General features: G+C 36.1%; 3 protein-coding genes across 5 annotated transcripts; all 3 read right to left on the reverse strand.

Annotated features, from left to right (window-relative positions):
• Positions 1 to 141: 141 nt before the first annotated feature.
• On the reverse strand, positions 142 to 17,741 carry LOC122311232 (protein TIC 40, chloroplastic-like). Of its 3 annotated transcripts, XM_043125690.1 has the most exons (12): positions 17,038 to 17,741; positions 16,448 to 16,488; positions 15,919 to 15,964; positions 14,322 to 14,425; positions 14,204 to 14,251; positions 13,253 to 13,721; positions 12,230 to 12,634; positions 11,216 to 11,372; positions 2,602 to 2,642; positions 2,075 to 2,120; positions 796 to 1,018; positions 142 to 660 (listed from the first exon to the last, which is right to left on the reverse strand). In XM_043125690.1, the coding sequence occupies exons 5-8, from the start codon at positions 14,212 to 14,214 to the stop codon at positions 11,220 to 11,222; spliced, it is 1,038 nt and encodes a 345-aa protein (XP_042981624.1). In that variant the 5' UTR covers positions 14,215 to 14,251; positions 14,322 to 14,425; positions 15,919 to 15,964; positions 16,448 to 16,488; positions 17,038 to 17,741; the 3' UTR covers positions 142 to 660; positions 796 to 1,018; positions 2,075 to 2,120; positions 2,602 to 2,642; positions 11,216 to 11,219. The 3 variants fall into 3 exon arrangements, with proteins under 3 accessions (XP_042981624.1, XP_042981623.1, XP_042981625.1); XM_043125689.1 differs by having other exon boundaries at positions 16,448 to 17,741; XM_043125691.1 differs by lacking the exons at positions 11,216 to 11,372; positions 12,230 to 12,634; positions 13,253 to 13,721; ... (3 more) ...; positions 16,448 to 16,488; positions 17,038 to 17,741 and adding exons at positions 1,662 to 1,759; positions 3,192 to 3,246; positions 5,269 to 5,695 and having other exon boundaries at positions 796 to 843; positions 915 to 1,018.
• LOC122309463 (lectin 8-like) lies at positions 4,221 to 5,015 on the reverse strand. Its single transcript, XM_043122959.1, has one exon. The coding sequence runs from the start codon at positions 5,013 to 5,015 to the stop codon at positions 4,221 to 4,223; it is 795 nt and encodes a 264-aa protein (XP_042978893.1).
• On the reverse strand, positions 7,775 to 10,235 carry LOC122311231 (L-type lectin-domain containing receptor kinase IX.1-like). Its single transcript, XM_043125688.1, has one exon. It carries the CDS (start codon positions 10,121 to 10,123, stop codon positions 7,967 to 7,969), a length of 2,157 nt encoding a protein of 718 aa, XP_042981622.1. The 5' UTR covers positions 10,124 to 10,235; the 3' UTR covers positions 7,775 to 7,966.
• Positions 17,742 to 17,846: the final 105 nt, after the last annotated feature.

Genomic DNA, 17,846 nt, shown 5'->3' on the forward strand with positions numbered 1-17,846 from the left:
AAATATGGTGTATTTTGTATGGAGATGATAAGTAGTAAAGCTTTTTGTTATATGATTTATTTTTTCTGTTTTGCCGTTTATCTTAAATGGTAAATTAGTTTTAAAACATTTGTAAACAAATATACTTCAGACATATGACAATTCCCATGAAACTTCGTCGACTGCATTCGTGCGCGAGAGGCTGGAAAACAGAGGCATAGACAGATCCGTGGTGAAGTATAGATGAGCACAATTGATCATCTTGATTCTTAAATACAACAAAGTGGGAGAGTAACTAGTTTAAGTACCGATCACAACTAAGAAAACAACATAGAAGCCATCACCAAAACTCGTCAACCATGTACATATGTATTTAACCATGAGATGGGGGGAGAGAAATCTCAAGGGTGAACTCAGTTTACGAGGACTGGCCGTACCGATTCAGAACAGGGATGCGGCGAGAAGCATCTCAGCATGTGGCCAGGCCACGAGGAAGAGAGAGTATGTTCGGTCATGCAGGCTTTAGATTCTGTTCTAACTTCTAACCACACCTTGAGCATGGAAAAGAAATGTTGAACCCATTTAGACCAGCAGATGGAAAATCAGGATGAACGAACAAAGTCAAGGTGGACCAGACACTCCAGGGAAGAGTTCTGATATTTTATTGAAAAGATCCATGACCTGGAATCGAAAAGAAAAATTGTGATGCAAACATTAGATGCAAGTGTAAACTAATCCTTGACCAATATTATAGGATATGAAAGAAATATTTATAAATATAAAATCCCTTCTAATGTTAAAACAGTTTGGCCATACCTCCTTGTCATTTTGATATTTTGAAATGCTAAGTGGGTTCTGTGAACACTGGAAAAGAAATAGAATGTTCAGAGATTTCGTATGACACATTTAAATAAGTGCTTCAGAGTAGGACATATTTCCATGATCGCTGCTTGAATTCTTGGGTTTTGGAAGGCTAGTCTGAGTTCAGGATCGGCCATGATTTTTACAAAAGCTTCTTCAGGTGAATGCCCAATTTGATCTGCCCAATATTTAAAAAAAAATTGGAATCAAACAGAGGAAGCTAAGCTAAAATAGAATACTGATTGTCAACCAAGAAAACAAATTATAATTACGCAAGACAACGGATATCCTCCAGTACTATTAGCTTTGAATATCTAACTGAATGACGTAATTTTATCAGTAATATCACATACATCTTGAAATAAGGCGAATTTCACCATGTTCAATAATATCTCTATATATATCATCACAGTGTTACGTAAAACAGTTGAAATTTTATTAAGTTGATGTATCCAGGAATATCCTGTTCGGTAACGGATCAATCAACCCGGATCAAATTCAGTTTAACATATAGGGGCAACAGATGAGAACAAACCAGACTATTTAGATAGAAATACTTTCAATAGCATATCGGCAAACAGAAACACAAGCATAAGCAAACATCAAAAGGCTATCTATGTGGTTGGTAATGAACAATCCATCAATACGTTCATGTACATTATCATTTTTTCTTTTAAAAAAAAAATCCAGAATATTAAAATGCAATCATAGCCATCATCCAACTCAAATAACTCTAATTCAAAATGAATGGGACATCCAAAGCTTATAGAAAATATATGGAACATTGAAAATAAAGGAGTGAAAATTTGATCCAAACTTGCCAAACTGCTGCTTAAGCTCAGGACCGTTAAGATCAAAATTTTTGAAAGAATCTATCAGATGCTCATCCCACTCACCATTTTCACTCATCATGTTATTTCTGGTAACAATACCAAGTATAGGAGAAGAATTAAGAACCATCACAAATTAGACAATACTGTGGGCTATCAAAATTTAACAAAAACTACCCAGAGAACTGCAGCCTAGTGAGACAAAAGGGGACAAATTAATAATAAATCAGCAATACACATTATACCAAAGCAAAATATTGATTACTTGGCATATTTTATCACAATATTAAGTTATTAACACAGATACTACAGCATGTTGAAAGCAGCTGTTCCCAAAATCTATCCATTACAGAGCGGCAGTTTCACAACAATATCAAATGCATATAAGGGGAAAAAGGTCTTACATCATCTCCTCAAGTTGTTGACGATATTGTGGATTTTGTAGCATCCCTATTGAACAATATGCATAATAGTTCAGTGTCACTTAATAATGACTAAAGAATAACATTTGCATAAAAAAACTAGAACCGCAAGCTCTAGATTGGGTGCAACAAAATTAATTCTAGCCTGACACACTATCTAAAGCATACTAAAAATACATCCCACCATTGGCATAAAAGAAGTTATTTGCATGCAACAAAAAGACAGTGGAAATGTACAGAGAGGGGACGATATCCCATGCCACAACGATGATAGTGATGTGGTAACACTTAATAAACAAAGATACAAGCATCAGATCTTCCAGAAAAAAATCATAACAAAGTCAGGCTCTAGTCAATTGTATACAAAACTGACTTCTAAATGCTAAACGATGGAGATACTGGCTTTTTCCCGAATAGAACCATGGCCTACCATTCTCAAAAGGGGAAATAAAAGAGAAAGTGAGACTATTGTATTAATTATTTAAAATGGAAAATATGTATAGACTTACAATTGAAGGTGTCAGGATTCCTCAACTCCTCAGGTAAATGACTGCAAATAATATGAATAAAACAAAATTACTTAAGTTCCAAAACCAATAATACTGGTATATGGTAAAACAAGATGATAGAGGCATAGCAGAGGATATGATGTTACCAATTTCTACCTAAGTTAATTGTGTTTACAATATAACTTTTTTCAAGCAACTTCAGTCATAGCCACCGTGACAATAATGAAACAAGACCAATGATCTAATTATGTACAAACAGAAAGAGTCATATGAAGTGAAAACTAACAGATTGAATGAGGCTTATTCTAAAAATTGGAAGAAACTTATCTATATCATACTAAAAGCATTGCAATATTAGACGAGCCACCTTGGCATAATTGTGGAATGTAAAGCATATGACCACAGTACGCTGATAAATCCTATCGTCCCAAATAAGTAGAAAGTTCCAAAGGCCACGTATTTGCACCTTATAACCATAGCGGCGGCATGCTTTTCTATGCCATTTAAATAAACACAGTAACAAGGCAACATAAATTATTATAATAATTAGAACGCATATAATTGTTAGATAGACAATGAATCCATATTACGGATAAACAAGCTTCTGCACTGCTGGATCTTCCATCATTTTCTCCAAAGCTTCCACTGACAAAATAGATTTTACAAATATAAACCAGAAATACTTCGAATGTGTAAATCTTAAGAAACACCAAAATTCAGAGTAATACAGCAAAGATTTGTGATCATAGGACAACATGGGACATATATTCATAGCATTTAATTGGATAAAGAAAAAAAAGCCAAAGTAGGCAGGCACTAAGATCTTTAAATTTAACACTTGATAAGCCATTTGCCAGTTCTCATTTTAATTCAAAGTCTGCATTGAGGATCTGCAAAATAACCACACTACTTGATTGATGTTAGTCGTTCCATATGTTTTAGGGGAAGGTGCTGCTAGTGCTAGATCTTTACAAGGAATGTTACCGATTACAAGAAACAAGCGCATGAATAAATTAGGTGAAAACAGAGAGTGAAAACAGTTCTCACATAAATTACACTCTAAACCTTAGAGAATAAAATTACAAGAAGCATTGTCAGTAATACTTAAGAAGCATGTAAAGGAGCCTCATGAAACGGAGTCAATCAGAGAAGAGTAGGGTGTTAAGAGTTCAGGAACACGCCATGCAAGCCAGAAAATCAATTGATTCCTTAGGACGATCATCTATGAACCACTTCAAAGGCCTAAAAACTTTGAGCATCTGAAGACAAATGCCCCAGTTTGTAGAGTGATTTTAGAAGCTTAAAACATCAGAACTCGACTTGCTTCTTTTTCTTGTCTAATATGTCGGTTTCTGAATTCAGTAAAGGTTGTTAGAGATGGGAGAACTTACACACACGAACTAAGACACAGTAGGAACGTAAGACAAGCAGTAATTCTAAGACTTCATGTCTTTCACACTGTTTATTTATTTAGATCACATACAACTCTCAGGCTCCCACGAGCATGTACATGAAAAACCAAAAGACACAAAAGCTACAAACCCTTTAAACTTAACAACCGACAAGAACCTCAAAACACCTGGGGGAATTTATTAGAATTAAGTTTGTCTCTCTACAAATTAAGGTGCTTTCGATTCAAAAGACCATGAGCGAAGAATGTGCAATTCAGAAAGCAATCCTGTAGAGGAAGAGAAGCCAAATTCAACCCGCTCTGGTAAGTAATCTCTCAAATCAACTATTGAAGAAAGGTGCTGTTGAATTGGAATGATACCATTACTGAACCCAGTGAAGGTGACACTCAAGTTTTGGGAAGCGGAATCGTAACTAATACTAGCACTATATGTTCTATTTTCCTTGATAACACTAGACCAAGGTGCGTAGTTCTGAGATCTAATACTGTTGATATTGATACCGACGTGTTCGTGAACAGGCTCTGGAGGGTCCAATTCATCGTTGCGAAAAGTATCGAACTCAACTGCAACGAATTTATTTGCATCTAAGAAACTCGAGTCTCTCGCTTGGTCGCGGCTGATAAGGCCAATGCCAGCGCCATCCGTTGGTCGAGGTGGTGGGAAATCGGAGCTTGCAAGGAAGAATGTGATCCCATCTGAATATCTGTCTTTACCTTCCGAATCGATGATAAAGGAGAACTTGGTAGTGAATTCTGCCAGTTTTCCGGATTCTTTATCCCAAAGATGCAACTGTTCTGAATATGTGGCTCGACCCCAGTTGTCCACTGCGTTTGGCGTGAGCTGGATATCTGAACCCGAGACTGTGGCGTTTCCAGTAAGTATTAAAGCTTTGCCGAAATCCGAATAGCTGAAGGATAACTGAGTTGCAGAAGGGATTATGAGAAAGAGGAAAATGGTCATCATCAAGCAGGGAAGAAGCAACTTTGGTGGAGGGATACCCATGGCTGGGAGAGAATCCAGAGAGAGATTTGAGCTCGGAGGCTTGCAAATTGTCAGGAAATATGACTTGAATTTGCAGCTGAGGTATCTAGCCTTGCATTTTATGGCGGAAATTGATTACAATTTATTGAATTATGGAAAATCATGCTCACCAAGTGTTCGGTACAAGTGTGCCATGAATACCTCTCTTTCTATTGATTTCAGAATATAATACTAATGCCTTTGTTTACAGGGTATATAGAAGAAAAGTTCACACCAACTGTTTTCCTAAAGAAACGGATCTGTTGCCAAGTGTCCTTTCCAGATTGTTGCTGGAAAATTCTTCACTGTCATGCCGTATGCATTTCCACTCTGCTGCTTTGCTTCCCTGGTATGGCAGAATTCTTCAATGGTGCATCTTTATCCTTAACACAATTTGACTAAGCAGACGGACGGTAAAACCATCTCATCTCACTATTCAAACCGTACCTAAACGTAGCCTTGTTAGCCGCCAATCAAGAAATGCGTTTGTGGATATCATCATGATAACGTTTCCAATCCAAATTCTTTTTCTTTAAAAAGGAATTGCTAGCCGCCAATCAAGAAATGCGTTTGTGGATATCATCGTGATATCAATCAAGAAATTCTTCTCGATCTATAATTTCTCCTGTTTTTAGTGAAGGACGGTGCTACAGGCACCGTTGGTGGCTCCCGCTGGAGTCACCGTTAATTTTTTTGCCTTTTTGATTTTTTTTTTAAATTATTTTTTAATACTTTTAAACATTTTAAAAAAATATAAAAAAATTATAATAATATTATAAAAAAATTACTTAATCATTAAAAAAAAATTAAAAATAAAATAAAATAAAGCCAACAGTAGCCCCCAGCAGGAGCCACCAGCAGTGACCCTATCATTTTCGTTTCAGTGAATGCTTGGCATAAAGTCAATACCATTATTTATGGCTTTATATTCTTTTCCAGCTACTATAGCTCTGGTAGCAATATCCAAGTGTCTATGAATAAATTCTTCTCGATCTATAATTTCTCCTGTTTTCAGTGAATGCTTGGCTTAAAGTCAATACCATCATTTAGCTTTATACTCTTTTCCAGCTACTATAGCTCTGGTAGCAATACCCAAGTGTCTATGAAAAAATTCTTCTCGATCTATAATTTCTCCTGTTTTCAGTGAATGCTTGGCTTAAAGTCAATACCATCATTTATGGCTTTATACTCTCTTCCAGCTACTATAGCTCAGGTAGCAATGCCCAAGTGTCTATGAAAAAAGAGCAATACTATATACGGTCGTAAAATTACAAACGCCGCGCAATCGTTTTGAAAAAGAGTGGAGTCCACGATTAAAAAGTTAGTTTTTTTTTTTTCATATGGGTCTCATATTAATTCAATTTTTTCAAAATGACTGCACGTCTCTTACACAACCACGACTACAAATATCATTTCTCATGAAAAAATTCTTCTCGATCGGGTCATACCTAAGCAGGCAGAGTTCATCATTGATGATTTGCTTTATTTCTTTCTTTATGAAGTGATTATAGAGATGTTTGGATTAAAAAATACATTCATCTTATTTTATTTAATCATTATAATTTTTTAAAACTTTTAAACAAAATATAATAAATATTCAATTTTTTTAAATTTAAAAATAAAATAATATTAAAAAATATATATTATAATAATATTTTATTAAACTTTCAACTTTCATCTCACTCCATCTCAATTCAACTCGCTATTCATACGTCCCCTAAACCATGTGAATGATTTTCAATCGACAGATAGTTATCAATAAAGGTTTATTTTGTTTTATATAGGTGATTTGGAGACTTATATGTCTTATGTAGTATTGATTGACAAACTGCTAATAAATGTCAGGCTAATTGAGAGGTGTCTTTGGCTTCTTCGATAACTGTTACCACTCCATCATCAATCTTAAAATTTTTACAACCAATATTTTCTTCATCACAAGCTTTCATTTTGTCTACCAATCTCAAGATTATTTTTAAATAACCTTTCACATTTCCATGTTCTTTCATTCTTATATTATCAAAACCTCTTGTAGAAGTATCACCTTGGAATTCTACTTCAAGTATATTACAGGTTTCTTTAGTTTTTCTTGTTCCTAATTCTCCAGAGATGATAAATTCTAACACACTTGCAATCATTCCAAAAGCACTCAGATTCTTGTTTGCGTTCACCTTCAATTCTCTGTTTGTGTTTGATATTTTGAATAGAAAAATAATATTCTTCATTCTTAATTTTGTCATTCACAATCATACTGTTTATACAGTCTATTATAGGTGGTTTTATATGTAAACTAGTTAAAATGTGCCACCTTAGCAAGCGTGACTGAGGATGACAAAAATCAATGATGAAAAGTAGCATTGCTCGACTGACTATGATATCCTATGTTGTGAAGAAGTTGTGTTAGGTTTTACACTGGGTGAGTGGATTGAATATGATGCATAGGTGCCAGGTCTCATGTTAGTTGCATGCTAGGCAAGATTTGTCCTTTTTTAGGTGGTGCTGCCGATTCTATCATGTGTCATAGATATAAGGAAACACACAATGTCTTTGCTTTGATGCCTATTGCCTAGCAAGCATAACACAAAAACAAGAGAGAAAACTACAGCAGAACGGGTCAAAAAACAGAGGAAAAACTAGGGATGTAAACACAGTTGCTGTCTAATTTTATTTTTCCTTCTACTCTTCCAGCCATCTACGCAATTTTCTGTGCTTCATTTAGAAAAGTTTCAGGCCATACATATGGGTTGATTCTAAGCCATTCATCTCACTTTAATAAAACATAACTCAAAACTAAACCATAGCTAATATTAGTTACAGTGCTGTGCAATCACATTAACCATAACAAGTTTAATTTGCGAAAAATTTGCATAATAACATAATTTATGGTACAAAGAGGTAAATCATACATCCCAACTTTGTAATTTCCCAAGACAAGTTTACTTGGTACCAACCAAGTGCGAGTGAGGAAGTGCAGAAGATGAAGAAGAAGCTGCAGAAGATGTGACCTGTGAGGAACTGGTGGAACCGGAATGGCTTGCAGATTGAGAGTGCTTATTTTCTGAAGTGGAAGCTGAAGATGCAGATGCACTAACTGGGGGGGCAAGGTAGGTTAGTAGGGGCATCTCTGGTGCCAGAACGGGCAATGAACCTTCAGAACTAAGCACGTGAACGACTTTCCTAATTGAAGGCCTGAGATTGTAGTCTGGGTGAGCACACCAAAGTCCAGCAATCATCAGCCGTTCCAATTGCTGCTCATCGAAGTCCCCACACAATCTGGGATCGGCTGCATCAACGAGCTTTCCCATTCCATAAAGCTGCCAAACCCACTCTACCAGACTCACTTCATCTTGCCTCCTCTGGGTTTCAACGGGTTTCCTTCCACAGGCTATCTCCAAAAGCACAATCCCGAAACTATATATATCTGATTCCTTGCTAGCCCTGCCTGATATAATACATTCAGGGGCCATGTAGCCCATGGTCCCGGCCACAGCTGTGGTTTGGGATCCTTTTCCATGATCCACCAGCCTAGCCAAGCCGAAATCCCCAAGCTTTGCATTGAAACTTGAATCCAACATGACGTTACTCGACTTTATGTCCCTATGCAACACACATTGTTCCCATTCTTCATGCAAGTATAGCAATGCGAATGCCAAGCCTTGGGCAATATTGTACCTCATCACCCATGTTAGCAAGCTTTCACCTTTGAAAAGATGCAAATCTAAGCTGCCATTGGGCATGAACTCATAAACTAGCAGGAGATCTTTTTTCTCGTGGCACCAACCAGTGAGTTGCACTAAATTCCTGTGCCTGAGTTGACTAATACTCTTCACCTCAGATGCATACTCCTTTATCCCTTGTTTAGATTCCCTTGATACCCTCTTAACAGCAACGTAGGAATTCAGCTCGTTTATAAATCCTTTGTAAACCCCTCCGAACCCTCCTTCTCCAAGCTTGTTTTCCCCTGCAAAATTATTCGTTGCAGAAACCAATTCCTCGTAGGAAAACTTCTTTGGCCCTGTACCTCGTTCAAACTCCTCGTCCATGGAAAGAACAAAGCTTAAATCCCCTTCCTCTCCCCCTTTAGTCTTCCTCTTTCTATACACAAGCCAAGCCAACCCCATACCACTGATTAAAATGCATCCACCCACGCTCAAGCCCAGCACCAATTTTCTCTTGCTTCCATCTCCGTTCTTCTTTGGTACAGCCGAAGTTTGTATCAGAAAAGGTGATGTGGAGTTAAAAGACCAAGAACAAATAGTATGCAACTCGGAAATCAATCCCGTCGATGACGAGAAGCCAAATTCAACCCGTTCCGGCAGGTAATCTGTCAAGTTGACTATAGAAGAAAGGCCTTGTTGAATTGGGGTGACACCATTACTGAACCCAGTGAAGGTGACACTGAGATTTTGCGTGGTGGAATCGTAACTAATACTTGCACTATATGTTCGGTTTTCGGTAATAACACTATCCCATGGTGCATAGTTCTGAGATCTCATACCGTTGATAATGATACCAACGTGTTCATTGACAGGCTCGGGCGGGTCCCAGTCATTCCGAAACGTATCAAACTCCACTGCAACGAATTTATTTTCAGCAAAGAAACTCGAGTCTCTCCACTGGTCGCGGCTTAGAAGGCCAATGCCAGAGCCATCTGTTGGTTGGGGATCTGGGAAACCGGGGCTTGTGAGGAAGAATACAAGCCCATCTGAATAGCTGTCTTTACCTTCCGAGTCAATGATAAAGGAGAAGCTGGTATTGAAGTCTGCGAGTTTTCCGGGTTCCTCCCAGATATGCAGCAGTTCTGTATATGTGGCTCGACCCCAGTTGTCCACTGCATCTGGGGTGAGTTGGATGGCTGCTGAACCTAAGAGAGTAGCGTTTCCAGTAAGTCTTATTCTGTTGATAGATTGATTGAAATCCGAGTAGTTGAAGAATAGCTGAGTTGCACAAGGGATTATGAAAAGGAGGAAGATAGTTATAAACATGAAGGGACGAAGTAGCTTTGGAGGATGGAACACCATGGTTGGGAATTGGGACTTGGGACTTGTGATTTCGGGAGAGAATTTTGAGTTCTGAGGCTTGCAAATTGACATCGAGTATAAATTTTTGGTGTTTGTTTTTTGGGGGGTGGGGTGGTGGCGGCGTGGCGCTCGTGGGGGGTGGTGTGTGCGGTGAACTTAATTGCAGACTCATTGACTTGACTCAAATTTATCACCCTCTAGCATTTTATTCTGGAAAATGATATAAAAACTACTACAAGATTTTTTACCACTCTTTTATTATTCTCGTTTTAAAGAAATTTTATGGACAACTATATCTTTTTTAATAATGACGTGGTTAAATGCCTCCAAAACTGGTATTGTTGTTTTAGAATGATGTGATTTGGCGAAAACATATTTGCAGTCATGTAATACATAAACGCTGCATAATTTATTTAAAAAAAATAAATAAATATAAAATCTTTATAAAAAAATTAATTTTTTAATAATAAACTATTTTTTTTTTTTAAAATACTGCACTGTATCGAGCATTACTGAGCTGGAATAGGCATGCTAGTGATACGTGCACAGCATGAGCACAAGATTGATACAGTTGCCGTCAATAACCCTAGACTAGTATATTAGTTCAGCTTGGGAAGACACTGCTGAAATGCACGGCGGCCAAAACTGGAACCCATTTTGACTAGTACGTTGTATCAGAGAATCGAACGACAAGAGAGATGCAAAGAGACCCTTTCGGGTGAACTCCGTAACTACCATTGCTTGCAAGTTGCAACAGAAAGTAAAGGACAGAATTGAAGAAGCCAAATAGGCATACAGGATAAGACTTCAAAGCTCTAACATGAGGCAGTTGGAACCGCATATGTTGAGATATATCACAGAATGAATACATACAAGTGTGGGTGGAAGGGTGCATAAACATATACAGTTGAAGAACGATACTAAAGATTCTATTATATGTAAAGAAACTTCCAGGATATGAGACCATCAGAAAAAATATATTATATACAAGAGAATCACCAATGTTCCTTGAATGGCCAAACCGTCAGTATAGATTTGCTAAGTTTTAAACCTTTTACAACCCATTAAAATTTAATATGAAAATAGAAATTACACATAGAAAGAACAATCAAACACGGGCAAACTAAAGGCTTCAGCTAAGAAGTTTGAAGAAGAAAAAAGTACCAAATCAGGTATCGATAACAGAATCTTTTGGTGTGTCCTCTTTTGCTTTCTTGTACCGAGCAAGGTGCTTCTGATACTCTTCTAGCTCTTCTTCCAATTTCTCAATGAACTGACTTGTATGCTCAAGTGACTGCTTATACTTGTACTTTTCCAAGCCCTACAATTTTTGACATGGAAGAGAAATTATTATAGTTGGGGTTAATATATGTGGTATAAACAAAGGCATCACTCCACACAAATTTGCCCTCCTTAATGATGGATGTAGGCGGAACAATTTTGTAATGTAAATACAATGTGAAGTACTTCAAATTAAGTTTTTGCTATATAAAAAACAAACAAATAATGAACATATTTCCAGAATCTGCCTGTACAAAGAACCACGTTTCATTTGATTGCTGTGACCAAGGGCAATATAAGCTATCGCAAAATAACTTTGACGAGCATGACTGTCAATGAAATGCTCGCGTATCTCTTGAATCTAATTGAGACTAAGGTGGGATAAAAATCAGAGGAGATGTATGATATGTGGTTAAGCAAGGAAGAAGGTAATGGCAGAGCCGAAAGCCCTAAACAACCAACCAAAATCACAAGAAACAACATCCTACCTATCCACTCAGTCCCTCCATCTCAAATGACACCATAGAAAACTAGGGGAAAAAGTCCAAAAAAGAAAAAAGAGTAAATTGGTGAGCATATAGGCAGATATAGCTAGGCAATCCCATAACCCTCAACTTAAAAGGCACTAAGAGAAACATTGTTAATATACCGATCCAAGACCATGTATGTATTGAAACAAGCCCCTTGTACTTGGGCTACGCCTACTTTTCTCATTAATAAAATTCTTCTATACTGATAAAAAAAAAAAAAAAAAAAATGCATGTATTGAAACAAGCAAGACAACAAGCTCATTATGACTTGATTTCCAGACAAGATGAGAAAATTTTTAGACAATTATCTTTCTCCCCTTGATCAATAGATTCATTGAATGGTCAGCAAAGAGAATGCTGAAATTACCTTGTCTTTAGACAATGTATCTGGAGGTGACATTACTTTTGGTTGCACATAATTCTTTCCCCGGTAGAAAAGTATAACGTTGTTAGCTTTTATGTCGATCAAAATTTCTTTGCTCAGTCCAGCAAGCTCTTCAGCATATACGTGAACCTGTCCTGGTTTGCATGGCTTGCATATTACCTTTACAGTCTCGTGCTTCTTCCAATGAAGATGCATATTAAGAACAACCCCTCCAAAAACGCCTCGTCTTCCAACTGGGACATAGTTCCTTTTTTTTTTCTCACCAGTTCGCTTAAAGTAATGCCTTTCTTCTCCAGTTAGGATTTCAGGATCATATGTTTCAGCAGGTGCTTTGGGAACTTCAAATTTCCTCAACATCTCAATCAACCATGCTTCCTTTCGTTTGGCCTGAATAGAACTCATAAGTTATATATGGTCATGAAAAAGACCCTATGTATAACTTGAAGCACTAAAATTTATCAAGATATTCTTTTTTTAATAAGTAACATTTATCAAGATATTCTAGACCACTATAAACAAAAAAGATAAATTAAAATTGCAATCCAAAGTTAAGATTAGGAGAAGGTTGTTATGCATTGCAGTGCAATCTACTTTTTAACCATTAAAATAAAATATAGTATGAAACACCTACATGTGCATAACCAAATGCATCTTTCATGCAGTGGATATCAGTCGTGACAGAAATATCGTGAAAATCCGAGAGGCGTTTACAGTAAGTTTTGAAATGCAGTAGGACCAAAAAGAAAAAAAAGTACAAAGGAAAAGCTGTAGTTAATTCATTATATCTGTATCAGATAAAATTTCACTAGGCTTTAATCCCTGTATCATGTTCAAGAAAATTACAAATGGAAAATATCGAAGCGGCTGTAAAAACAGAAGCACTAAATTTAAACGTTGATAACAATATTCAACAAACTTACACAACATAGAGGAGTATACGTCTTGAAGGAATGGTTTAAACTATGTATTGAGAAATCTAGACAAATAAATTGCAAAGTGTCCAACCTTTTCAAGTTTGTATCTAAACCTAACTTCTGGATTTGGAGAAGTCATCTTCTTTTTGGCCTTCAGGTGATAGAATCTGAGTTCATTCAGTTTGGCCCTTTTAGAAATTTTGATCCGTTTGTTCTTCTTCTTTCCTTCTGTTCGGGAAAAGGCATTATCAGCAGGCTTACCAATTGAAAACCGGACAACATCATTTTCTGTCTTCAGCTCAACTGATGCATTACTCATGTACCTCGCATGTATCCAAATTCCAAGAGTATGGAAACCAAACACATTTAATCTATGTTCTAATGAAAAACTGGATGGAGACAATATGCATGGTGCTTCTAGAAGAGGCTCCACTGCACTGCAGCTTCTCTGGCCGGCACACAAACTGTAAGAAATGGACTGGGTAAATGAAGTTGCTGCAGGCAATGCTGAGAGACTTGAGATATTTTTCAGGAGACAACAGAAACAATGTAGAGATTCCCTGCATGGTGAAGAGAACTAATCTATTACCAAATGCTTTAAAAATAGTTACGTCGCAAGAAATTTTCAAGTTATTCCCTTCAGATGAAACTAAAAGTCTTATCTCATAAAAAACCACCCAGAACTAGCAAAGAGCATCTATATTCAATAAACTTACTCTTATCTTATAAAGCCCCCCAGAAGTAGCACAGAACATCTGGATTCAAAAACATCAAAACTATGTCCCGGCTATTTTATTAACCCTCTGTTCGATTTCTTAGAAAATCCAGGGAAAAAAAGGAATAGGGGAAATGGCATTTTAACTCTCAACTGATCAAAATGCGAAGATTTCGTAAGAATCAAAATCAGAATTTTGCTTATTTTATTAAAATTTCTCAGCAACCAAATATATAGTTGTCGTGAATAAAACTAAAATAAATCGTGTAAATACAAACGGAGAAAGTAAACAGAAAAGGATTAAGGGTTAAATAAAAACAACCATACCTCCTTGTCATTTTGATATTTTGAAATGCTAAGTGGGTTCTGTGAACACTGGAAAAGAAATAGAATGTTCAGAGATTTCGTATGACACATTTAAATAAGTGTTTAGAGTAGGACATACTTCCATGATCGCTGCTTGAATTCTTGGGTTTTGGAAGGCTAGTCTAAGTTCAGGATCGGCCATGATTTTTACAAAAGCTTCTTCAGGTGAATGCCCAATTTGATCTGCCCAATGTTTAAAAAAAATAAAAAATCAGAATTAAACAGAGGAAGCTAAAATAGAATAGTGATTGTCAACCAAGAAAACAAATTATAATTACGCAAGACAATGGCTATCCTCCATTACTATTAGCTTTGAATATCTAACTGAATGACGTACTTTTATCAGTAATATGACATACATCTTGAAATAAGGCGAATTTCACCATGTTCAATAATATATCTATATATTTCATCATAGTGTTACGTAGAACAGTTGAAATTTTATGAAGTTGATGTATCCAGGAATATCCTGTTCCGTAACGGATCAATCAACCCGGATCAAATTCAGTTTAACGTATAGGGGCAACAGATGAGAACAAACCAGACTATTTAGATAGAAATACTTTCAATAGCATATAGGCAAACAGAAACACAGGCATAAGCAAACATCAAAAGGCTATCTATGTGGTTGGTAATGAACAATCAATCAATACGTTCATGGACATTATGAATTTTTCTTTTTTATAAAATCCAGAAGATTAAAATGCAATCATAGCCATCATCCAACTCAAATAACTCTAATTCAAAATGAATGGGACATCTAAAGCTTATAGAAAATATATGGAACATTGAAAATAAAGTAGTGAAAATTTGATCCAAACTTACCAAACTGCTGGGACTGTTAAGCAATGTTTTGAATACCGTATCGAATGCCGTACCGGTCAAGGCACTGGAACGAAATATTTCGATACCGGTATCGTTTCATATACCATTTCAGGATAGTCAATATATGAATAAATTATATATATAAATATATATTAATTATATTCTAAAATAATAGTCTATATATAAATAAATTATACATAAATACTTATATATATAAATTATAAATAATCTGATCTAAAATCGGGGTCAAAAAATGAGTTTGTAGTTTGAAAAAATTGAAAAAAAAAAAAAAAAAGACCGAAATACCAACGGGTACGGGCAGGTACATAGGCTTGTACATGCCGAAATATTGACTGGTACGGTCGGTATTTGGACCGATACGAAACAAGTAGAATTTTTGTCCTAGTCCGGTGGCCAGTACGGCATACACCAGCCGGTACGGTACGATTTTAAAAACGTTGCTGTTAAGATCAAAATTTCTGAAAGAATTTATCAGATGCTCGTCCCACTCACCATTTTCACTCATCATGTTATTTCTGGTAACAATACCAAGTATAGGAGAAGAATTAAGAACCATCACAAATTCGACAATATTGTGGGCTATCAGAATTTAACAAAAACTACCCAGAGAACTGCAGCCTAGTGAGACAAAAGTGGACAAATTAATAATAAATCAGCAATACACATTATACCAAAGGCAAATATTGATTGCTTGGCATATTTTATCACAACATTAAGTTATTAACACAGATACTACAGCATGTTGAAAGCAGCAGTTCCCAAAATCTATCCATTACCGAGCAGCAGTTTCACAACAATATCAAATGCATATAAGGGGAAAAAGGTCTTACATCATCTCCTCAAGTTGTTGACGATATTGTGGATTTTGTAGCATCCCTATTGAACAATATGCATAATAGTTCAGTGTCAATTAATAATGACTAAAGAATAACATTTGCATAAAAAAACTAGAACCGCAAGCTCTTGATTGGGTGCAACAAAATTAATTCTAGCCTGACACACTATCTAAAGCATACTAAAAATACGTCCCACCATTGACATAAAAGAAATTATTTGCATGAAACAAAAAGACAGTGGAAATGTACACAGAGGGGACGATATCCCATGCCACAACGATGATAGTGATGTGGTAACACTTAATAAACAAAGATACAAGCATCAGATCTTCCAGAAAAAAAATCATAACAAAGTCAGGCTCTAGTCAATTGTATACGAAACTGACTTCGAAATGCTAAACGATGGAGATACTGGCTTTTTCCCGAATAGAACCATGACCTACCATTCTCAAAAGGGGAAATAAAAGAGAAAGTAAGACTATTGTATTTAATTATTTAAAATGGAAAATATGTATAGACTTACAATTGAAGATGTCAGGATTCCTCAACTCCTCAGGTAAATGACTGCAAATAATATGAATAAAACAAAATAACTTCAGTTCCAAAACCAATAATACTGGTATAGGCTAAAACAAGATGATAGAGGCATAGCAGAGGATACGATGTTACCAATTTCTACCTAAGTTAATTGTGTTTACAATATAACTTTTTTCAAGCAACTTCAGTCATAGCCACCGTGACAATAATGAAACAAGACCAATGATCTAATTATGTACAAACAGAAAGAGTCATATGAAGTGAAAACTAACAGATTGAATGAGGCTTATTCTAAAAATTGGAAGAAACTTATCTATATCATACTAAAAGCATTGCAATATTAGACGAGCCACCTTGGCATAATTGTAGAATGTAAAGCATATGACCACAGTACGCTGATAAATCCTATTGTCCCAAATAAGTAGAAAGTTCCAAAGGCCACGTATTTGCACCTTATAACCATAGCGGCGGCATGCTTTTCTATGCCATTTAAATAAACACAGTAACAAAGCAACATAAATTATTATAATAATTAGAACGCATATAATTGTTAGATAGACAATGAATCCATATTACGGATAAACAAGCTTCTGCACTGCTGGATCTTCCATCATTTTCTCCAAAGCTTCCACTGACAAAATAGATTTTCCTATACAAATATAAACCAGAAATACTTCGAATGTGTAAATCTTAAGAAACACCAAAATTCAGAGTAATACAGCAAAGATTTGTGATCATAGGACAACATGGGACATATATTCATAGCATTTAATTGGATAAAGAAAAAAAAGCCAAAGTAGGCAGGCACTGAGATCTTTAAATTTAACACTTGATAAGCCATTTGCCAGTTCTCATTTTAATTCAAAGTCTGCATTGAGGATCTGCAAAATAACCACACTACTTGATTGATGTTAGTCGTTCCACATGTTTTAGGGGAAGGTGCTGCTAGTGCTAGATCTTTACAATGAATGTTAACGATTACAAGAAACAAGCGCATGAATAAATTAGGTGAAAACAGAGAGTGAAAACAGTTCTCACATAAATTACACTCTAAACCTTAGAGAATAAAATTACAAGAAACATTCTCAGTAATACATAAGAAGCATGTAAAGGAGCCTCATGAAACGGAGTCAATCAGAGAAGAGTAGGGTGTTAAGAGTTCAGGAACACGCCATGCAAGCCAGAAAATCAATTGATTCCCTAGGACGATCATCTATGAACCACTTCAAAGGCCTAAAAAATTTGAGCATCTGAAGACAAATGCCCCAGTTTTTAGAGTGATTTTAGAAGCTTAAAACATCAGAACTCGAATTGCTTCTTTTTCTTGTCTAATATGTCGGTTTCTGAATTCAGTAAAGGTTGTTAGAGATGGGAGAACTTACACA

The sequence above is a fragment of the Carya illinoinensis genome, chromosome 5, assembly GCF_018687715.1.
Source record: "Carya illinoinensis cultivar Pawnee chromosome 5, C.illinoinensisPawnee_v1, whole genome shotgun sequence".
Taxonomy (NCBI): domain Eukaryota; kingdom Viridiplantae; phylum Streptophyta; class Magnoliopsida; order Fagales; family Juglandaceae; genus Carya; species Carya illinoinensis.